Raw genomic sequence first — 23706 nt, forward strand, 5'->3', positions numbered from 1 at the left:
ATTTAAAAATTGCTTTAAATGTTAACTATTACACCATATTTTTGAATCTAACTCGACCCGCAGTGTCTAACTCAGCAGGAACCAATGGAAACCCACCATGACTTGAAGCGCTAATTAATCCTGATGTTTGTAACAAGTAGTCCAGGGTATACATGGGTATATGGCGGATGCCCACTTATTTTTCAGTCATTCAGTCAATGCGTATGCCTACGTCCAAATCCCCCATGATGCACCACTGTTGATACCACCGCAGTATCAACAAGTCAGATTTCCTTTTTTTTTTTTTTTCCCTACGATGATGAAGCCACGACACGCTATTCTCTGCCTGTAATTGGCTAGTACTCGCATCATTCACTGATATGATTGGTTACCGTCAAGCGGTATGAGGGCTGGCGAGCCAATCAGAGGCAGAGTAGAGCGGGTCACAACAAATCAAATATTGCGAACAGAGAAATTATATCACAATTATGTGACAATGAACAAAGGCAAACTAACGTCAACGCAGTACTTTAACTTTCTTTTTCAGAGTCGCTAATAGACAAGCACCCACCATTATTTTTTATTTAGATATGTTGGGGTGCTTATTAACACAATTGTCTTTGGTAAGACGGATTTATTATTATCAAAGATTCTGGAGGAAAGTAAAATAAATCAGGAAATTACTCTTTGCTGGTATTTTTGCTGCTACCTGCAATCTGCGATCACCTGAGATGCCATAAAAAAGAACATATATGCATATATGCTATTGCAGACCATTTAAACGTGTTTCTAGTTTCAGTGGAAGATTACAGAGTTGTTTTTAGGGCTTGGAGTCTGGACAGAAAACGATTTGAGCAATTAGAAAGAAGAAAAATTCACAATATATGATGCAATTTGCTGGTTAAAGTCATAAATTCCGCCAATGGAATAATTGAGAATTGTGATTCAAGATGCAAAGTCCTGCGCGTCGCTGAAATCTAAAATAGTTTGTGGAAATTCTGCATGCAGATACACACAGTCCCAGCGAAGACGTGCTCCAAGTCTCTCTTACGTTTTCATTCCATTTCGTGGGCCAGATGTTTGCCATTGGGACAGTGTGTATGCCATCGATCATGAGCGTCACCCACTAACCCAGCTCTATCTCTCTGGGCCCAGACAGATCTGGGAGTCAGTAAAAGACAGGTTTATCGGTCAGACGCACTGCTTTCCATCTGCCAGACCTCGTTAACCTCCGAACAAGCCTTTCATCCGCAGGGTTAAGAACTGAAGTGCGACAGGCTTCACAGTGGGTCACTGAAGGTCACGTCAAATTCCAAGACTTGTTTTTAACCACTCAGACGAGATAAACTTACCTATTCTCCTCCAGGCAGCAGTTTTCAAAAAGCACAAGGAGTGGAGATTGTTGTTATTCCCTTGCGTGCAATTAGTACGGTTTTATTTCTTGGAAAAATACACAACCTGTCCGAAAGCATAAAGAAAACAACCTGAACTGGCAAACCCAGTTGTTTCCACTTCCATGTCTTCAGGCCCATCCGTCCTACGCTGACCTCCGTGCCTTCCACTGTCGGATGCCATCGTCACACCTGCAGATTACTGTTCTTTCCACTGTTTTTAACCATTGAGGAAAACATTTGTAGTTGGTTCATTTCAGTCTGGATTGCCTGGTAACAAAGGAAATGCCTTTTAAACAAAACTTGGCAAGCCGCTTGTTAATTAGACAAACTTTAAAAAAAAACGTCGCTTCATGCCAGGTTGGAGATTTTAAAAGCTACAAAGTAAAAAAAAAAAAAAGTACCCTAATTCCACTTTTTGAAGTTTAGACATTAATGGCAATAACCGGCGCATGACACCATTTTGGTCTCGACTTGAAAAGCCTTCAGCTCTTTTTCCTTTGAGTTTTGTGGCTGGTTCAAATTACATTTTCACTACTAACAAGCCACCTCGCAGTTTGCCGGGAGTTTGGTGACGGTGACTCGGTGTGAACTCAAGTTCAAATGAGATCATGCTGCTCAAACAAACTGGGCCGGGGGAGGAAACGCTTCAGACTAAATAAACTGATCCAGATATGTTGTTGCACCCGGACGACGAGACACTCACTTGTTCTTTTCTTTGCCCTTTGTGTCGTTTTACTCCAGGGTGATTTACCTCCAAGTGAGCATGAACGACGGCTTGTCCTTCATCAGTAGCAACGTTCACATCACCACCACAGAGTGTGTAAGTGAAAGACTCATATCTCAATGTGCACAAGTACCGACTTCAGTTAAACAATGTGGTATTCCAGATTTCTAGAAGTGTTTGTCATATAAGGAAAGATCATGTGAAGATGACCCGGATGAATAGCAAAGTGAGAACGTCCCCCTGGAGTCTGGTGGTGATGGAGCGGAGTGGTAGATGGTTGAAGGAGGGACTAACCGACTCTGTCGGAACTGATGAGGTTCAAGAAAGATGAATTTCAAAAGGACATGGAGGTGATTGTCCATGTCATTACACTGGGAGTAATGGTAACAAAATTGACAGGCAGGTCATTTGGACAGCAGGGAACTGTGGGAATAAATTGGAGGGTAGAGGAACAGGAAATTAAATAACCTCATGACGACTGCAGAACAGAATGTGGAGGTAGGAATCTGTTTATATATAGTAAAGAGAAGCTTTCCATTTGTTCTTGCATGACATATGGCTTCAGTCCTCCACATCAAAGTTTCTCTTCTCCTAAAGGTCTACTGTTTCGCTCTCTGCAGTGAGTCGCCATTCCTCTTTATCGCGTTCATCTCCCTCTTCTCAATTTTGTTATTTTCCCCCTTTTTTGGGGCGGAAAGTCAGACTCCAGGGGTTGGTAGCAGCAGTGACTCCACCCGAAAAAGGCCCCCGTGAAGCTCACATAAAGCTCAACACAAAAGGTCAGAGAAGCAGGTTCATGACCAAGACGTTGCTTACGTACATCTGTTAGCCTGAGAACATGAAAGAGACGCTTCCTGTAACATCCTGGACTGATGGACCATTACACAGTCACATTGACAGTCGGTCAATGTGAATCAGGGGCAGAGCCACAGGCCCTGAAAAGCAAAAATCCAAGATCATGTGGAGCAGTTTTACTAAGTAAAAGGTGTATGTTGAAACATATGGAGCAAATTCCCCTCCGAACCAACGAGAAAGATGCTCTTTGATGCCGTTCCCCCCCTCCGTCCTTTTGACATCGCATCAGGAGGATACTGTGAATTCAAACAGCTTTGTTGTGGTTCGCAATATACAGGCCCCAATTAGACATACCATTGCAATTGGAGGCCACTCGCCACTAAGCCCGATCTTATAGCCTGAAGTCACATCAGGATTAGCAAGGCACAACGGGGCGCCAACTGGAGAAGGGCAGGCTCAGCGCAATAAACAGGAAAACCCACAAACCCTCCAACCCCCTGCCCTCCTTCTACAAACTCTGCCCATTTTAAGGTTCTAGTTTTGTAGCTGGCACACAAATTATGCACGTATCAGGCTGGTAGCAGACAGTATTCTGCACTGTAATGATGACTTGTTACTTAATGAAGTCGTCACTGTAGGAAGTCTGTTGAACTTGCTGATTTCTGAGAAGTAATTTTTTTTCCCCCAGTGATGGGACCCCACTGCAGAGTTCAAATTAACCTCCTCCCCTCTCATCTTCATCCTTGCCACAACACAGACAGAGGAAAGCCTTAACCACATGTGCTCCTCAGCTGTGGTCTGTAATGGGAACCATGTTTGGCCCGCCTCACAAGCAATGCTACCATACGGATTTATTCACAGATTGCACGATTTACAATATTCCCTGTCACAGGGGGACAAGATCTTCCGAGCCATCACACCATCAATACAGCTGTGATTGCACTGTCAGCAGTAGTGTGACCACTGCAGTTGGACTTGTTCATTTAACAACGGCAGTCACTGGTCCCTCAACCTGCCGTATAGGAAAACTTTGAGTATACTTAATGATAATAATTTGGAGATATCAGAGTGCCTGAAGTAATTTTCTATATCATCGCCTTTGTTACAGCAGGTGAAAGTGAAATTACTGATTTTGGTAACAACTTCAGCTCCTGATAGAATTTAAAATTCCTTTTTCCTAGTTTTCCTAGTTTTTGTCGTAGTAAAGCTCTGACATCTCGTGTATCTCCCGCACAGTTTGATGGCACCATCCTCCTCATCACCCTGCTGGTGTTGTTCCTCCTGCTGGCTCTGCTCTTGATGTGGTGGTTCTGGCCTCTCTGCTGCACCGTGGTAAGAAAAACCGAATAGTTTCATCTGGAAGTGGCCATTATGAGGCACTTTTATTAACAGTTACCAACATTTTCAGAACGGCTTTGTCTAAAAAAAATAGTGAGCAATGGTCCAAAATCATCTCTTTTCATTTTTTTTTTTTTTTTGTCCGAAGGTGATCAAAGAGCCGCCTCCTCCACCTCCTCCAGAGCCCGTGAGTCAGAGCAAAAGCACACACAAACATCCACACACTTCACGTGATAATTTCAACTCTCAATTACATGTGTGACTTCTTACATATGAGATTGATTTGGAAAAAAACAAAAAACACATTGAAATTGTCACAGTTTTTGCTACGTGTAAATGGGCCGCGAGACACTAGAGAACTCCTCACACAGCAACACAGACGAACCAACGACTCGAACCCACAAAAGACCCCCAACATACACCGCAGCCACCAGCGTGAAGACACTCTTACAATCAAGCAGGGGTGAAACACATCTGGGCAGCAAACAGCAATCAGGCACAAATCATGCCTCTCGTTACACTGCCCCCTACAGGTTCAGCATGCTCATAGTAGCTCTGAACCAGGTGTGTATGCGGGTCCGTGTCAATGAAGATTTTTTTTTGTAAATGTGGAACGGTTACATTTCAGACTGTGTAAATCAACACAATTGTGTTAACACAATTAGTACAAACCCCTCGTATTGTGGTCTGAAACACACATCCGATATTCCATTTCAATGAAGGTAGGTGTATGAAATGGATAGGGTTTTTTTTTGTTTGTTTCTCTCCAACAGTATTATTAGTGTGCCTCACTAATCAAACACCTTCATCCTCTATAGTTCAAGCCCAGATTATGATAAATTGTAACTTACATGCAGATCATATAATCATCTGTAAATTATTCATATTTCAGGAATCAGATGACGAAGACGGCCTGCCCAAGAAGAAGTGGCCCACAGTGGACGCCTCATATTACGGAGGACGAGGAATCGGAGGAATCAAGCGGATGGAGGTGACAAGATGGCTCATGCGTAACGCCAGCTCTAAATCTGGATTAAACCCTGAGATTACAGTCCTTGTTGGTAATTCTCGTGTCGCGCCTGTCCGCAGGTGCGCTGGGGAGGAAAGGGCTCGACCGAGGAGGGGGCCAAGCTGGAGAAGCCCAAGAACGCGGTGGTGAAAATGCCTGAGCAGGAGTACGAACCGTTCGAGCCCAAACCCAAGAAACCTCACAGCAAGAAGCCGCCTCAGAACCGGAAGTGGTACACGCCCATCCGGGTAAACTCAGCCGTAGTTTCCACTCAGAACCAGCACACAATGAAACACTGTAATGTTAAAAAACACTATGATAATTACCATAACCACGTGTCATTTTCCGAACAGATTCCTAAAATATTTTCATTGAGATTAAAAAAAGACCCTTCATTAGAGTTTGCTGCCTGACTTGATGTATAAGCACATGTAGCAGAAGTTTCTACTCTCTTTCTGAAACATAATCCTGAACATAGGAGTTTCACATAAGCAGTGAGAAATAAAGCCTTTTCTGCCCATGTTTATCTGGAATTAGTTGTCCAAACACAGATCTCGGCCATTGATCTTGCTGCGGACAGCGAGACGTTGTCAGACCTGGTGCCTGTACGGCTTTTGCTTCCATCATGAGCAACAATGCCGCTCCTGTGCCGGCCTTTAATACAGTGGCGGTACTGTTACCTGTACACACGGCTACTTTGAGGAAATATTACACTGCTCATACATCACAGTCGGTGGAAGAAAAAGTGAATGACTGTGGTAAATACTGTAAATACATCGACTGGTAGAAGTGGGTGTGGGGGCCTGAATTTTACGCATTTTTCTGCACTTGAACAATTCTCCATATGTGACTCAACTAGGATTTAAATTATTGTGGCGTTATGTGGCAAAAAAAACAAAAAAAAAACTGATACTAAGACCTTTTAACGCTTGTACTATCCTTTCTTAAGGTTGCTGCTATCAAGAACGAGAGCTTTAACGTTTTTCAATGACTACATATGTTAGATTATACATCTATTCTGAAACATTAAAAATAGAATGGAGATAGTAGAAATAATACCAGCAAAGATGAGCTAAGCTAAGCTATCGGAAGATAGGATGAGACAAACTACAGTATACTATGAAATATCAAGCTCATCGAAGGCCGAGTGTTTAAGTGAAAACAGGAAACTCTCATTGCATTTGGGGGTCTATTGACACAACACTGAAAAAGCAACGTTTTGAAAATTGCTCCAAAGGTGGAACTTTTCAAAAATGCTCCGACTCTGTCTCCGGGTAAACGTGGGGAAAACCACTTTTCTGAAACGCTGCTACTGCCACATGCACACCACAGCCGTAGTAAATAGTTCTTCTGCACACGTGCGAGTATCAACAATATATCAACAATGGCGGCCGACAAAATGTAGCTAAAAACAAAAAAGCTAAAACGTTGCGTTTTCTCTTCAAATATTAGGATAACTAGGATAAACTAAGATAAAATCTTCCGCTTCTTTTTGACCTGTTAAACGTGAGGCTCTTATGTAAGCTATGTACGAAACAGGTCTCTCTTAATCACAAACTGTATTATTACGAAAGAACAAACTGAATTCATATGAAAGCTGCAGCCGAGATGGTCGAGGGAAAAGTTCACATCTTTATGTTTCCAGTGAAAATGACTAGACTGTAGGCGTCGGTCTTCATGACGAATCAGTGACTCAACCAGAGAGGAAGGAACTAATCAAGAGAATCAGCTGCTGCAGTGCTTATCAGGTATTAAAACCTGCAGACTCTTGGCTCGGATTGAGAACCACAGAAAGGCCCGATGTTGGCTGATATAGAAAAATGAGAATCGACATTTATTAAATCATGGACTGCAGGACAGAAAAACGTGGTGTTCCAGACGTGGCCAGCTGTTGAACCTCTCCCTCTCTGTCCTGTCCAGGGGAAGCTGGATGCTATCTGGGCTCTGTTTCGCCGTGGGTACGACCAGGTTTCCCTGATGAGACCCCAGCCTGGGGATCATGTAAGTCTCTCTCAGCAGTGTTTGATTTCATCAAATACTTTCTCCCGCACCCGCCCTCTCCACTTCCAGTTCTCCTGCAGTGTTTTATACTCGGTTTGACCTACAACTGCTTCACTTTCCACTGCTTCTTCTTTTTTTTTTTTTTTTCCTTCAGTTCTCATGTCGTGTTTCTTGAGATTCATGAGATTCAAAGGCTGGATCTTCATGAAATGACCTGAATTATAAGATAAATTATTTATTGTTACCTTAAACCTTTGGGTTCAGGTGGGACAAATGGCCGTTCTGTCTCATAGAGTACACACCTTCTCAATTTTGTTCAATAAATGTTGTAGCTCATTTAGTTTCCTCCCATTAAAATGTGTCTGGAAGCAGCAAACCTTTGCAGGTTGCATTCATAAAGTCATGCTGCATTTTGCATATACGCTATTAAATGTCTAACTTTTGTAGCCATTGTTTTTTCGTACAATTTCAATTTTTTGCATTTCATCTACTTTAGCTGCTTCAGCTAGTTATAGTCATTGTGTTTCCTAATGATTTGAGCAGTTTTAACTGTACTAGTTATTTTTTCTTCTTTTCTTAATTTTTTCTTTTTCCCCCCTTTTTTTTTATTTTGCTGGAAAAAGGCAATACTTGAAATTTTGGTCATTTTTATGTGACCATTTTTCCTGAATTATTTTTTATTTTTTGAGCTATTTTATTCGTTTTCAGCAATTGTGACTATCCTGGCTGTTTCAGGAGTTTTACCTTATTCGGCTGGTTGATTGGGCCAATTTTTGAAAATCAGTGTGGGGTGCAAACAAATGAAAAGAAAACCGTTTATTTACACTACATATTGTGAAACCTTCAGGGAGCCGCTACAGACGGGCCGGAGAGCCAGAGGTCGAAAACCTCTGCAGTTTCCATTGACTTCTGCAAAATATCCTCTTCTTCTTCCCGTCCAGCACGTCGACTTAACACAGCGCCCTCTGGTGGATCGGTTGCCAATGACCCAACCTAACACATTCTAAGGAGAAAGGCAGACGCGTTCTCTGCGTGTGAAGCCCACGTATCTGCTTTAGTGCATAAGTAGAGCATAAATGAGCCTTTCCAGCCTGTTGACCCAGCCTGGTTCAGACACCTGCTTCACATTAGATGCTTCCAAATGGTACAAGAAGGCAGAACCACAGCTCACGTCCTCGTAGCACAACGGGGGTGTATTTGATGCGTTCGCGTGTCCGACGTGATGAAAAGTTCTCGTTTCTTCAGATCAGCCACATGGTTTCGTTTTATACCGACTGGACTCTTTCTATCAAAGGGAAAGATGAGAGTTTAGGGTGAAGACGATGGAAGGTCATCGAGTACAAAAAGCTCTCGGGGGATGTTTTAAATCTATCCAACACGTTGCACACAGACAGTCTGAATGCTTCAATCTGTGCTGCAGTGTACCCTGTCCTGATTGGCACTTTGTAAGTCAAACATACATAATGTACAACAAATATAAACGGGTTGGCAAGCATTTTAGTGGCATTTTAAACCATAATTCTGTATTCTTGGCCATCTTCCTCTTCCCTTTCATCCGTTTCTCTAAGTTCTGACTCCTGCTGATCAGGACTCGTTCCAAACACTATGTAAAATCCCGCCTTATTAGCAGGAACTTTCCTACGTTTTTTGTTTTTTTTAACAGGAATTCCACATATAAGAGGGTTTTCTTGGCATCATATGCAGGTACAGAGAGAGAGTTTGTTGCCAGATGTATCCTTCAGCTTTCCTTTCAGACACGAGACAAAGCTGCCCTTAACTTTCGATTACATCTTAACCAAAGTGAAACTGACATGAAGATTTCTTTTCTTTTTTTTAATGAAATTGGGAGATTTGATCTCCTCCACCAACTAATTTCTCTTTCCCACAAAAAAGCTTTTCATAATGGCTGCCTGCGTAAGCTCCACATGACGCAATGCTTATTCCCTCTCTCTCGCTCTCTCTCTAAAAAAAAAAGGCTGTCTCAGTTAAATGATGTCGCCTCCTTGAGTCATTTGCGGTTTGAAACAAAGCTGCAGAAATGTCGCAGGCCAGAAAGCCATCCCATTTCCAGGTATCTGTTAATCGAAAATAAAACAAATCAAGTGGAAACCTGAGGGAAGGACCTCATTTTGTATTTAGGGGCGAACCTGAAAAACTATACAAAGTTAAAAATCCTGGCAGTGGATCCACCTTTCCAGCCTAAACGCAGCTTTTAGAGCAAAGTCTCGCACTCCAGCGCTGGTGAACGAAAATCTGACTTTCCAAATTGGTTCGGTGTAGATTTTCTCAACATCGATTGCAACAGCGCAATGTCACCCCTGAGGAAAGCCCTGCGGTGCACTCACGGGGTAAGGGTGTACCCGGTCCAGAGTGCTTTCAGGTTTTGCCAACTGTAATACTTTTGAAGAAAACCTTTCAACTAATAAAGTTCGGCTTCAGTCTCTGTCCAAGTCATAAACTGTTGCAACGCCGTCTGTCGGAACAGGCCAGCTGCCCTCTAACATTCAGGCATGTTTGTTTACTGCCTGTTTTTTGTTTTTTTTTTCTTTGCCAATTTCTCTACAAAAGGCAAAAGTGTGGATGTGGGTGATTTAGTTATGAGTCACAACTCGTGATTTTGAAGAGATTTGGCTCAATCAAGACTCGAGACTTGATTTTGAGATTTTACAGATTACCGATGACACACACAGAGAAACACACAAAAACAAGCTATAAACTCGCCTGTGAGTGCTCATGCAGAGTTTAGACCCCAGTTGTCTTAAACTGAGTAAGGACTGAGCCGTTATGAGATGGTGCGTCACCCAACCACATCCATCACGCTGACGTCAGCGCGCACAGCGCGAGGCGCAGCTCGCCCGTCCTGCCTCCGTCTCTCTCATTCACATAAACACCGAAGCTCTCCAGGGAGGCAGTTAGCCGGCTGAAGAACACGAGGTAATAGCTCATGGCAGAAGACTGCCAGGCCCGTCTCCACCAGCCGTCCCACCATCTCTCTCCCTCTCCCTCTCCCTCTCCCTCTCCCTCAAACAAATTTAGCACATGGCTGAGACAGTTTTATGACCTCGGTAAGACTGTAGACAGTGGAGGAGGTCAGGGAGAACGAACAAGCAGGAGTGGCTGTTCTTGATCTGGGAAAATGTCCAGAAGTTCAACCCACAGGTGGCTGCTAACAGAAGGACGTACGTGAAGAAAAGGGGAAAAAGAATAAAGAAATCACAATCCACACACAAGTCAGCATTTCGCAATTTTTGAGAAAACTCTCCGAGGTTCAGATTAGCATTGTGGCTCTTTGTAACAGTAAAAGCTAGTTCACTTCTTGTTTTAACTAATGCTAAGCTATCTCACTGCTAACTGAAACCTATCATATACAGCTTCAGCGCACCATAAATTGGAAATTCATCCTTGTGGACGCTCACTTTTCTTCATTCATTATGAAGTTATAGTTCTGCATGTCGTGTGCACGGGGCCCTTGCCAGAGAGGATAAGAGCAAAGAGAAGCCTTAATGAGGTTTTACTGCAGCAATGACCACAAGCATAGCTTTACCGTACAGATACAATTTCAATTTTTTGCATACGAAACATTCGGGTGAATCCCGCCCACTTCGGTTTCCCTTTCAGTCTGCAGTGTTACTATTAAAGAAACCAAAAGTGAAAATGTTTTGAATAATAAGAAGGAAAAACTCATTGAGAGTGAATGGAAGGGTTTGTTTTGTATTTATTCTGACATATGAGTTAGTGGGTAATCTTTAAGAGCCGAGAAAGTTAAAAAAAAAAAAAAAAAAAAGAAAGAAAAGAAAGAAGAAGCCGATTTTCGAGGAGCATCGCTGGTTCAACATACTTCCAGGCAGGAAAAGTGTTCTGACGAATTTTGCGATTTTCCATTTTTGACCGTCGTCAAGGAATGTCAGACTGGATAAGTGGCAACAGACCAGAAACTGGTGGTTGTTACTGGAATCTTGTTTTTGTTGATTTCCTGCCAAATGTTGCCTCAGTGTGACGCTGCTCAGTCTGTATGGGTCAGTTTGTCTATTTACATTACTTTCCTGCCACCTAATTTCTCATTCCACAGGCATATTTAGTCTGACCTGAGCAGAGGCGAGCCAAAGCTCAGCATGGGTGTTGGAGAAGATGTTGAATGACACAACACAGAAAGCAAAAGCTCAGCAACAGTTGTCGTCTCCTTTCGATCTTTTTTCTCTTCTTTTGCAATTTTTTTTTTTTTTTTGCTTTCACTCATTCTAACTGAATCAACGCTATTTTTCAAGATGTGAAAGTTACATGACAAGACTTTGTGCTGAAGGCCTTCGATTCCTCACAGCTTCGTGCATAGCATCACTTTCCACTATGTAAAACCTGTGGCTCAAATCACCGACACTGCTTATTAGCCGATTTGCATTACTTCACTGCTCTCAGGCGGCCGATCACATTGAGCTATGCGGCGGGTTGGGGGACCCGTGGAAACGGGAACCTCTGTGAACTTGTGGTCAGTGTGAAATTTAACAAGCTGAAATTTCAGCCGGAATAAATCCATTTATTTTACAGCACGACCCGTTAAATTGTTCCAGCTCGGCTCTCACACACTCAGACCCTAACCCCATTTTTTCCTTTTCCTCCACATGGTCTCAGCGACCAGGGAAACTTTGAGGACGTAGAGGCAGGGTAATCTGGAACACCAGCTGACCACGCACAGATATAATGATTTGGTACCGTGACATGTTCTCGGTGATCTTCTGAGCACAGATGTACAGTGGAGCCGATTGGACGGAGGTCGCGTCATACATGACATTCCTGCTGAATTTGTCTCATGTCTCTTCCTGTTTTATCAGGGTCGATGCATCAACTTCACCCGAGTGAAAGAAGAGTCAGCAGCAGCCAAGGCTCCGCCTCGTACCCCCATCCACACGCCATCGCCTCCTCCACCGGACTACTGCCCCGCCACTCGTACCCCATCGCCGTCTCCAACCTCCAGCAGCCCTCCTGCCAGATCCCCCCCGTCTGGCCAGGTCCTCCCGGGGCCCCCGCCCGCCCGCACGCCCCCGGGGCTTCCCTGTCCGCCGCCATCACGTCCTCCACCCACCCTTCGCCCCTGAACACCCACAGACAAGAGCGAGAGAGAAAAAAAAAAAAGAAAAAGAAAAAGAAAGCCCCACCCTCTCACTGCACCCGCTTTGATATCACATTGATATTGCCGCCATGTTGACCCGTTGGAAGGCCGCGGTCTCCTCACTGCTAAAGGTACTCCTGCTATAAGCCAAAGATGAGCATTATGTTTAATCAAAGTCGTTCTGTGTTCTCCATGTGACAGAGTGTTGACTGAAACTGTAAGCTGGTCCTTTGTTATTACTGGGGATGCAGAGAGAAAGCATTAGAAAGCCACTCAAATTTTATCAATGTCAATTTTGTGCCAAACAAAAGGGTGAAAATATCGGGATTAGTTCTTTTCGGCGGGGTAAGCGGTTGCTCATGAGCCAACGCTGTGAGGACTCCGATTGCGGTTTGACTTGACACTCTGTCTCTTACAGCCTGAACGAGGCGATTTGGGGAAAATATTTTTCTCGACGTTTGTGAGGAATTGTTGCTGGACAGCAAAGCACGTAGTAACAGGAAGTGCACAGAAAAGAACTGCAATGGATGAAATGACATTGTTGTCTTCATCAACTACTGAGTAAGGCCATGGTTAGTGAGAATTAGGGAGAGAAGCAAGTAGGACGGGAAAATCGGAACGTTCGGTAGGAGGCATTGGTTGGTCTCTCCGTTGCTTGTATTTTACAAACTGGATGTCAAAGCCGTGTTGATTGGTCACATGGAAGATGAACCAGTTTGGTTGACACTAAACAGTCTAACCTTTGAAGATGTGCAACAAAATTCCAACAACGTAAAAGAGAAATAACAGTTTTGTGATTTGTGGTGCCAGTTTTTGTATCATTCAAAAACAGAGAAGTGTACAGATGTTTTATGGGAAATGTGTTTGTTCGAGATGTGTTTTTAAATGTACGTTGATATCATTGAGGCTTTGGGTTTTTTCCTTAACCACCTTTTCAAGTAGCTGAATTTAGACTACAGCAATATGTTTGTTTGTTTGTTTGTTTTTTTAGTTGTTGTTTTTTTTTATACCTGATATCTGCGCACATAGACTGCTGGGAAACAGTATGTACTTGTTTTTGTTTAGTTGTTTTTTTTCGCATTTGGACGTCAGAACTTATGAAATTGAGCAACCAGAAATCAGGTTCAGGTCTCTCCTCACTTTTCTTTTTTTTTTTTATAAATACACAATACTGATACTGTACTTTGATGCTATTACGTATATTTTAAGTCTTCAGTTATGTCATTACCGGTCACATTGCAACTGCAGGGCAGTTCAAAGAGCATCTAATTTATTTTACTCCCAGAGTGAAACAGAGGAGAGTACTTGAATATCGACAAGGTGTCCAACTGCCAAGATGGACACTGTGTGCAGAATTTAACAACACAACAGCTCGCCAGCTCAAAGTTTTGTCAGGCTTACTAGTGTTTCCAGGCACTTCAGCTACATTGCGAGATTCTTTAAAAAGACAATCAGGAATATTTTACGCTGTGTGTTATTATTGAGAAAATGTGGACATTAACATTGACAAAAAAAAAAAAAAAAGTGGAAAATGCTAGACATTTCCCACCCAAAAAATTAGCAAAAATATATTCTCAAGATATAGAGAAGAGGCTGAAACTGCTGGTATTCCTTTTAGATCTAGTGCCTTTTGAAATTGTCTTCTTTTATTTTTTTTTTAAATTCATTTCACTTCAATGTACGTCATTCAGTTATGTCCTGTACCGTTGTCTTATTACATGCAATCATTTTCACCCACTGAAAACCTCCAGCGGATTCCTTGTAGCCAAACAGCTTTAAATTTCATGAAACACATGTTTGGATCAAGGACGCGAACAAAAAAATGATCTGCTAAATAGTTAAAACTCCAGCCTCCATAAAGTACCAGCTACCGGTACTAGCTAGCGACACTCAGGCTAGCTCGACATCATTTAAGCTCTTATCCCACCGAATTTGAGACGATAGTGTAACTTATCACGATAGAGATTGCACAAAATAAGTTTTGTCATAATCTTAAAGGCAAGTTTGAATGCCGCAGGAGGTTAATGGGATATAATGTGGCTGAATACACCGTGCTGGCATGCTAAATGCTAAACTCCAGAGTACTACATGGTGCCTTGTACTCCAGCAGCACTTAACATTTTATATAGTTGTTGATGATTGTAATTGTTTCCTTCACACAGCTCTTAATACTCAGTTTATTTTGAGGGACAATGTTTAAAACGTGTGCTAAATTATTTTAGAGCAGTCAAGCAGCCCTAATTCATGAAATTTGGATAGTAATCTCAATTATCACATTTTGTTATAGTTCCCGTCGCCCTCACAGTTTCTGATCAAGGCCAGCGTCCTATACCCCTGCAGGATTCTTATTTTGTTGTCTTTGATGGGATTGATGAAGATTTTCTGCCTGGGTTTTTGTTTCTCTCATAATAATATAAACATGTTGTGCCTTTGTGATGATTCTTCCCAACTGGTGGTACATGTCTATGTTGTGTGTTACCTTTAATATGACACCAACAAGATTTTCCTTTGGACGGTTCACTGTTTACACATTGCCAGAGCCATGCATTGGATTTCATAAACAACAGGCTCACCAACAAACTGCAGATTTCCTACAACTTACTAGTTGAGTTCTTGACATTATTCAAAGACATTATATATGTTACTCAAGAGAAGCACCATAGATCAGAGCTAAGAAGGTAACTTCCTCAGCATGGATGCAAGTGGTTGATCAAACAAATGGGAAAAGACATTTTATGTTATTCAGCGTTTTTTTTTTCTTCTTAACATGTATAAACGGCAGTACTGAAGCAAATATGAAAGACGTATATGATTTTCTATTGTTAATTGACATGACTTTTTTTCAACAGTATCAATAAAGGTTGACTCCTAAGCTTCTTAGAACATTGTGTTTGCGTGATTTTTGCTTTGTCTTGTGGAAATGTCTATTTAATTGACAAAGTACTATTCTGTACAATATACAGTATTTACTCATTTCTGGTGCTCAGTTATGTTAAACTACCAATAAATTAACTGTAAAAATCAAAATGTTCCCAAACCTCCACACTACGTCCAGGATTACCACAGCTTGTGTTGGGTTGACCACTCAGTCCCTAACATGACTTAACATGAAAACTACATCGTTTTCAAAACTTTGCCATGTGAATTCAAAACCTTTCTGTAATGGAAACGAAAAAACTATTCGTTTTCACTTGAAAAATTGTTGCATGAACGGGGCCTAAAAGACAAGCTGGGGCTTTTAGAGGCAAAAGGCATCTTTGGGGGGGGGGGCTTCCCAACTTTCCAACATAAGAGTAATCATTTGTAATAATAGTGATTGAAGAAAAAACTGGACGATTTTTGTTTTTCTTTTTTAAAGCTGAATGCAAACATAAGCCATGCGATATGAAAAATCTAAATAAAAAGGAAAGTGTTCTTTGAAGGGATGGCAAGTATTATGCTTAACTGAACTGCAATGATACTGCAAACGCCTGAAACAGGCAGTCGTCGAGACATCCGTTTCAGTTACGTGAAACACCTGCAGGAAGCTCTTGCTAGGGAGTCACGGTGTCCTTGAGATAAGAATGACTAAAGACTTTTAGACTCATTAGTTTGCCTCACTAGCTTTCTCCGGGCGAAACAACACACACACACACACACACAGTTTCATCAAACATGCGACGTCTGATTTCGCTTGAAAACAGACGTCAAAATCCAAAATTGACCAATTGCAAAAAGACCAACCCAATGTCGGGGCGAGGCCCAAGCCCAGAAGAAAACTGAGTCCCGGGAAGTTCGGGACACTTTGGGTGTGCTCCTGCGTGAGTTCACTTGGTGTTCAGCGCTGCTCATTGCATTTGGCTACATTTACTCAAAAAAATGGTAAAACTTATCTTGCCGTCTTGAGACTTTTTTAGACAACCAAGTTCAGGATCGAAGGACCAGGAGGAACCAGCAGGGCCAAGGCCAGGTTCCAACAACTTGAATTCTACAAACAGTTGCATGGTCATGTTCTGTGTTCAGAATATCCTGAACATGTCTGAACCAAGCAACAAAACAAACTATACAAGTTATGATAATAAAACGGGGGCTTAAAACCAAATTGGCTTTCCTACGGTCCGTTTTGACCCAAAGGATGTTGTGCTTCACGTAATACTGAAAGAAATCATAAACTTAAATTTCTAATTAACTATCTAACTGGGGATCGTGTGATGGATCGATGAGTCGGGGAAGAAGAATTGAACTAAAAGCAAAGAAACAGGTGGAGAGATCTAAAAATCAAAAATCTAGGACTTAAGACACACAAAGGAACATGGAGGATGCCGGAGCGACTGGGACATCCACCATGCAGACAAACCACCAACAAGGCGCAACTGAAGCACAATATATAGTGCAGTGACCAGGTGAAGACAATCACACACTCAGGTGAAACACGTCAAGGCAGGGAGCTGCAATCAGACATGATGACGTGAAGCAAAGGAGCCTGAAATGACAAACTGCGTGAGAATTCATTCTATTTGGTGACAGGACGTCTTGCCAGAAAACAATATTTACATAGCAACAGATATTTTTTTAATGATGTAGTCTGACTAAAACAAAGGGACAATTTTAGAATATGACAGAAAAACACATCATATGAAAAATATATATGCTATTTCACGAGTGCTTGGTCAGAATTGTGTTTATCTTCTATTTTCAGGTTAATCAGGACATGTACTTAAACAGCTGCTGTTCTCAGTAGCACCAAAAAACAAAAAGAAAAAACCTTAATAGTGAGTTACATAAATAATCTAAAAGACAGTTACTTGTAGCATTTCAATATTATATCAGGTCCTCGGAAGACTAAAAAACTCATTTGATTTCAAATGAACAATTGACTAAGGATTTGTTTGTTTAAAAAGAGGCAGGCTATTGCGATCTATTTTCCACAATGGTGACTCAAAGACAGCTGCTCGTAAGGATGAGGAGTGCGAAACAAAACAACCACATTTTGTCACGTAATGCAATACACCAACATGAACCACGTGAAATAGAAGGAAAATGATACAGAGTTTTCAATTTTCCTTTTTACAAATGAAAAACTGAAAAGTGACTTGCTGAGTTGTTTAACCAAGAGATCTTCAGCATGTGACTTCACCAGAGGAACCGTTACCATGCGGCTAATGACTTCCATTCCGAAAGCTTGTTATTGCAGACATAAACACACCTCAGGATTTTCCACATCTCTTAATTCTCCCGAGGCTTCTTCTTTTTAAAAAAACAAAGATTACCTCTACGTTTCCGCTCATACTTTTCTCTGCTTCCACGCATGGGGAAATAATTCAGCTTTAGCAGCGAGCTAACCCCAAACGAGGCTTTTCTGTATCGACGATCATGGAGGTCACATTATATCTCAGTGTGGATGAAAAAACACACACACACGCACACACACGCACACACACGCACACACACACACACACACACACACACACACACACACACACACACACACACACACACACACACACACACACACACACACACACACACACACACACACACACACACACACACACACACACACACACACACACACACACACCGTGCTCAGGGGAGTTTTTAAAGTCTTTCTTTGGTCGGTAATGAATTTAATACAGCCAGAATAGCCTTCATGAGCAGTTCCAGCTGGATAATTACTGTGGAGTCGGCGTTTTTCCCCCTCCGCATGCAGAGCTGAGAAGGATGTGGGCTGCTGGACGGGGTGGGCTGAATCAGAAAAATGGAGAAAAGAATGGAGAAAATGAGGCAGCTGGAGTTACAAGACGTGACAGAAAAAGAGATCCGAGGGAGACAGAAAGGAAGGACATATTGAATGATTTCTAAGCAATCAATTGACATTTAATTGCATGAAATAGATATTTAATCACTTTCGCTGGTAACCAGCAAGACTTCTGGCTCTCACAGATTTGTTGTTTTTTTCTTTAGAGGGTCATATCCGACAGCTTTTCAACATGTCCACGTGGGTCGAAAATTGGTCCAGAAATGTTGTATTCAAAGTTTATTGACGCAAATCCAGCTTTTATTTGATTTTCAGTCATTTAAATATTGAATCATATGAGCTGCATTCAGAATCTGCTGTGTCTGTGTGAGCTGGATTAGCTCCGCCCACACGTGCCCATCTTGGGAAGAGGAGGAAGTACTTCCTCTCGTGATGTCATGCGCTAGAGAAGAGCTGCCTAATTATGGGACAGTCAAACGGAGGGCCTGCCTTGATTGTGATCGGCTAAACCCCTGATGACACTTGATTTCTGATTCGCTCATTGGCGAAACCAATTTTTAAAAATTGAAACAAGCCAGGGAGAGAGATGACAGACATTCTCCACTTCTGGTGCGTCATTCCAGGTATGGTGGATGCGTCTTAATGTTGGAATATTTTCCATAATATGACCCCTTTAAGATGTCCGCCTCCACTCATTAAGTGTATTAACTGCAACTTGAAGGCAACAACTGTAGGTGAAATTATTGGAAAATGGAAGAAACTCAAGACTGTCAATCTCCCTCTTTCTGGGGTCCATGTAAGATCTCACCTTGTAGGGTATCAACAATTCGAACCAGCAAACGGGGTGGAAACATCATACTTTGGGGTGCCTTTCTGCAAAAACGACAGGACGACTGCACATTATCGAGGGGAGGATGGATGGAGTCATGTACAGCAAGATTTTGGGCAATGACCTCCTCACCTCAACAAGAACAATGAAAATGGGTCGTGGTTGTGTTTTTCAACATGATAATGAGCCGAAACAACCAGGGCCACTAAGGAGCAATTCTGTCAGAAACATTTCAAGGTCCTGGAGCTGGAGAAGGTCTATATGGAGGAACAGGCCACAATCCCTGCTGCAATGCGAATGAACCTGGACAAGAGCTGCAGGAAACATCAGATCTCTAAAGTTCTGTTTTTCTATTGTATAAAATACTTTTTTCATCCAATATAAAGCACATTAATTATTTAAAAATCACACTATGTCATTTGTAGAATTTTTTTTTTTTTTTAATGACGTCTCTAACAGTTGAAATGTACCTATGATAAAGAAGACAGACCTCTCCTTTCTTAGTAGGGAAACGTTCCCGTGTGGATACTGGTAGAGTAACTTGAAATCCAGAATGTGAGGCTGTGTTTACATGATTTCAAGTTAAAACGAAAAACCTTCATTGTGTGGTTGTCCGTCTGCATGACAGCAGTGCTCGGAGTCACTGAAAATGTAACTCGATACACCAGATTAGCCAATCAGCTGAAGAGTTATCCTCACTTCTCCTGCCAGATCAATCGAAACTCCATATCTTTCATATTGTTCCGGAATGGGGCCGAGGAGTTACTGCCATGACGATTATGATTTTGGCCCCGGAGGCTTCGTGTTTACAGATCGTTTGTTTTTCACTGCATATGTGTGATAATCCTTTTTCTTTCTCTCACTCTCTGACTCCAAGTCTCTCCTTCCAGGCACAAGAAAACCGAGGCCCATAGGAATGTGCTGATGGTTGAGTGTTTCATCTCGGTCTCACATTACCGCCCAGACTGAACCTCACTGACCCAACACACACACACACACACACACACACACACACACACACACACACACACACACACACACACACACACACACACACACACACACACACACACACACACACACACACACACACACACACACACACACACACACACACACACAGAGCAGACGCGCACACACACAACTGCAGATGTTGCTATTTGTCATTGTGCCTGTGTTTTGATGCCCCCGGTATCCACAGTAACCGGTGCGAGTGCAAAACAGCGGACTGGAAAGATAGAAAGCCGTCCCGTAAGCACGGCGGTGGTTTCCGACGACCGCAGTCACCGCTACTGAGCCCACGTTTGACTGCTACAGGGGGCTCATGTCGATTCCCGAAGACACGCAAAAGTCATTTGCTGGATTATTTCTTTGATTCTTGGCAGAGAACTGCAGGGGAAAAAAGCAGTTTGCTAAATTTCGCGTGAATTTTTTGTATTTTCTAATCTTTTCATGTGTCTTCTGTCCTTTCCTTTTTTCCTTTTTCCTTTCAGTTTTTTTGGAGAAGTCAAATAAAGACTGCGAGGCCCGCGATTCGGACAGACACACAACCTAAAGTCAGCCTGATTTAGACTCCCACCGCCACTTTCTGCACAACTCATAACCCAACTATGTCTTTCCCTTACACACAGCCTGCCCAGTACCATATCCCACAGGTGCCTCAATACTACATCCAACAGGGTCCTCAGTACTATGGCCCACAGGTAAGTGCCTTCGATTCTTAGGATTTGAATTATTAGATTTGAATAATTACCTGGAAATACAACTTATAAATCCAATATTAGGTCTATGCAGAATCCAGACCAGAATTATGAATGCCGTAAGTACAGTAATACCCCCTTAAATAAATAATGGGGTATTTCATATATAGTAGTACTATATAATATAGTACTATCAGTTAGTTGTATATGTACTGTCTGTATACCTCGACTCCTTCTCCAGAATCCACTGAGATCCTCTGATTTGGCTGATCAAAATAAATTGAATTTATTTGGTGCACTCCTGACAATAAGTATGGAACTGTGGCCTGAGACTTTACTCCAAGAATACTAATACTGAAATTGTGTCAATAAAGTGAAGTACCGTGTTTTTTTGGAAGAAATTGAAGCCAAAATCTGCTGTGTTAATTAGAATCTTTCCTGGATTCTGAACAAGATGGCTGCCTTCTTCCTCCCCGTGTGGTTCTGTGGACGTTCAGTGTCTTTCCTCTCTTTCTGTTTTTTTTTCTTTTCCCCATCTTGTGTTCTTTTCTTTATTCATCTACCAGTCCTGAGCCTTTCCATTCCTCCTTCATTTCCTTTCACATTGATCCTCTGTTGTCTGCCTGTTTCCCCCTGTCTTCTCCTCCATTGCTATCCTCTTTATGTGACTGTCACCTCATTAGACTCCTTCTTCCAGCCTAATCATGCATTGTGGGCTTGTTCATTTGTTTGTGTGTGTGCCTGCTTACATCTCTGTGACCCTCTTTCTGGTTTTCTGTGTCGCTCGTTTTAACGGCTGTACCCTCATTATCCTCACATTTTCTACTTCAAATTGCAGCAGGGCGGCAGCCAGGCTCAGGCCCCAGTGCGGCAGCTTCAGCCTCCGCAGCAGGAACAGGTACAGCGGACTGAGGAGCAACAGCAGCCTGAACGGCCTGAACAGTTCCCACTGCAGCAGGAGCAGTCACGGGTAGAAAGGCACCTCGCCTGCAGAAAGTGGTCTAACTGTGTGCGATTACAGTTTTTATGCGCTTGGGTTTTTGGCACTAAAATGAGGCCGTAACCCCTCACCAACAACAATAAAAAACCATCTTCTCTAATGGTCACTGAAATGTTTTTAAGCTCACCTTGTCCAGTATTCTGAATTCAAAACATTTATTCGGTGTATGTTTTTGCCAAGCGGAGCCAGCCAGTCTTGTGCACGTATCCAAATTAGCCATAGAAGAAAGATGTCAGGGAAGGCAAACGTATTCCTTTATAGAGCACCACTCAGACGCAGGGAAATCCACAGTACTTTACAAAGAAATAAAGGAAATACATTAAAGCAAGCAATTAAGAGGATGGAATACTTTGAAACCTCTTATATTCACTCTCATCCTTTTCACTGGATTAACTTTACTTTGCGCTTTTCCCGCGCTGGTATTTGGCGTCTCAGATAAACCATCCATAAAGTTGCATTACTGCCATCTGCTGGTTTCAGCATTGTCTCTGCTAAAAAAAAAAAAAAAAGAGAATGAAAGAAAGAAAGAAAGAAAGAAAGAAAGAAAGAAAGAAAGAAAGAAAGAAAGAAAGAAAGAAAGAAAGAAAGAAAGAAGAGATCATATCCTCTCAGGAGTGTCATCAGGATTGTTTTCAGCTGATAAACACGAGTTAGCTGGTCAAAATGCTTAAGAGTGAAAAGAAAAGTCACAAAAGGGTCAGAGTGCCTTGTTTTTGAGAAACGTCGGCAAGTCACTGTAATCAAAGGTCCGTCTTTGCGATTTCACAATGTCGGTATGATTTTTGACATCAGGTTACAACATCGCATATTAAAAACAGGCTGGAGAAAATTCCACTTGGCTATCAACTCTGAACCAAAACACCTCAACCCCAGATTTTGGGGGAAAAAAACACATACACACACACACACACAAAAAAGAAAAAACTGAGTGCGATGGAGGCTTCTTTCTTCTGAAATCTGCTGCTGACTGACATCACTGCGAGCTGACCCAGCAGCTCTTTACCCGTTCCGTCGACCTTTCATCTCGTTTGCTTCTCGGGTTAGTCCACATAAACATCCAGCTCAATCTGAGTTGGTGAGGGGAATAATCTGCGGACAGGACTTGGATGTTAGGCACATGAAAGCAGCCTGTCGAGGGACGGCTGAGGCCGAATCCACTCAGCTTCTGAGGCTAATTTCTGGTTAACATATGCATCCAATCGCCACAGAAATTCATTTTCCGTGTGATTACACGAGAGCAAATAAACAACGAGGGCAACAATTAAAAGGCTGTAGTCCAACTTGTCAGCGTGTGTGCAGTTAAATGTGGTTCCGTGCTGGTATGGGTGTTTTACATTACTAGTGTAACTGCCATTAAACAGGAAGAAGGGGGTTGGCGTGTTTCCAGGGAACCATAATTACAACATGATGCTACAGTTTGACCTCTGACCTGCTGAAAGCACGTACTTCTTCCTGAGGTCAGCAGGTCGGAAGTTGCTGTCAGTCTCACAAACTCAGTTGAAATCTAGTGGGGATCGAATGTTTAGCGATACAACTTTGTCTGTCTATATGAGTGTCTGTACTTAGTATTGTTAATGTTTCTATTATCTGCGATCATGTGCAAGAGGATTAAACAGAAACAAGAAAATACAAGAAAATCTCAACAAATAAAACAGGAGGTCATAAGCTGGGTTAAAAGCCAAGGAATAAAAACAGGGGTTAAAATTTGTTTTTAAAAATGCACAGGGGTCGAAAACAGCGAGCGTCTTTATAGATTTAGCCCGAAAAAAATCAGAGGCTGAGGACAAATATTGGTGCGGAAATACCATGACAAGTGGAATGGCTCATTTCCAAAAAAGAAAGGCAACAAGAGGTTTCAACCCACTATTGGATTAGCAAACGGTGGGAAACCAACTGGAGTCGACATCCATGAGAAGTCTAGCAGTCTGAAAACAAATGGAAGAAGTGAACTTTGTCGCTCAAAACAAGAGGGTTTGATTCCCACAGCAACACATCGGATGCCGAGTTTTTGCCAAGAAAGACATGTAACTGCAGTGGAGACAGAAAGCAGAGATAAGAGAAGACGACACGCTGCTGTTCGTCGTGTCGCTCGGTGG

The 23706-nt window shown here is 42.3% G+C and overlaps 1 protein-coding gene across 1 annotated transcript in view; it reads left to right on the forward strand.

Moving 5' to 3' along the window:
• antxr1c (ANTXR cell adhesion molecule 1c) overlaps positions 1-13852 on the forward strand; it is a 38352-nt gene extending 24500 nt beyond the window's left edge. Inside the window, exons 12-18 of the mRNA XM_080483007.1 lie at positions 2115-2193; positions 4129-4224; positions 4379-4417; positions 5123-5221; positions 5320-5487; positions 7160-7240; positions 12067-13852. Coding sequence (XP_080339133.1) covers positions 2115-2193; positions 4129-4224; positions 4379-4417; positions 5123-5221; positions 5320-5487; positions 7160-7240; positions 12067-12330 — 826 coding nt within the window. The 3' untranslated portion in view covers positions 12331-13852. The remainder of the gene's footprint in view (positions 1-2114; positions 2194-4128; positions 4225-4378; positions 4418-5122; positions 5222-5319; positions 5488-7159; positions 7241-12066) is intronic.
• Positions 13853-23706: the final 9854 nt, after the last annotated feature.

The sequence above is a fragment of the Lipophrys pholis genome (assembly GCF_963383615.2).
Source record: "Lipophrys pholis genome assembly, chromosome: 1".
NCBI classification, from domain to species: Eukaryota; Metazoa; Chordata; class Actinopteri; order Blenniiformes; family Blenniidae; genus Lipophrys; species Lipophrys pholis.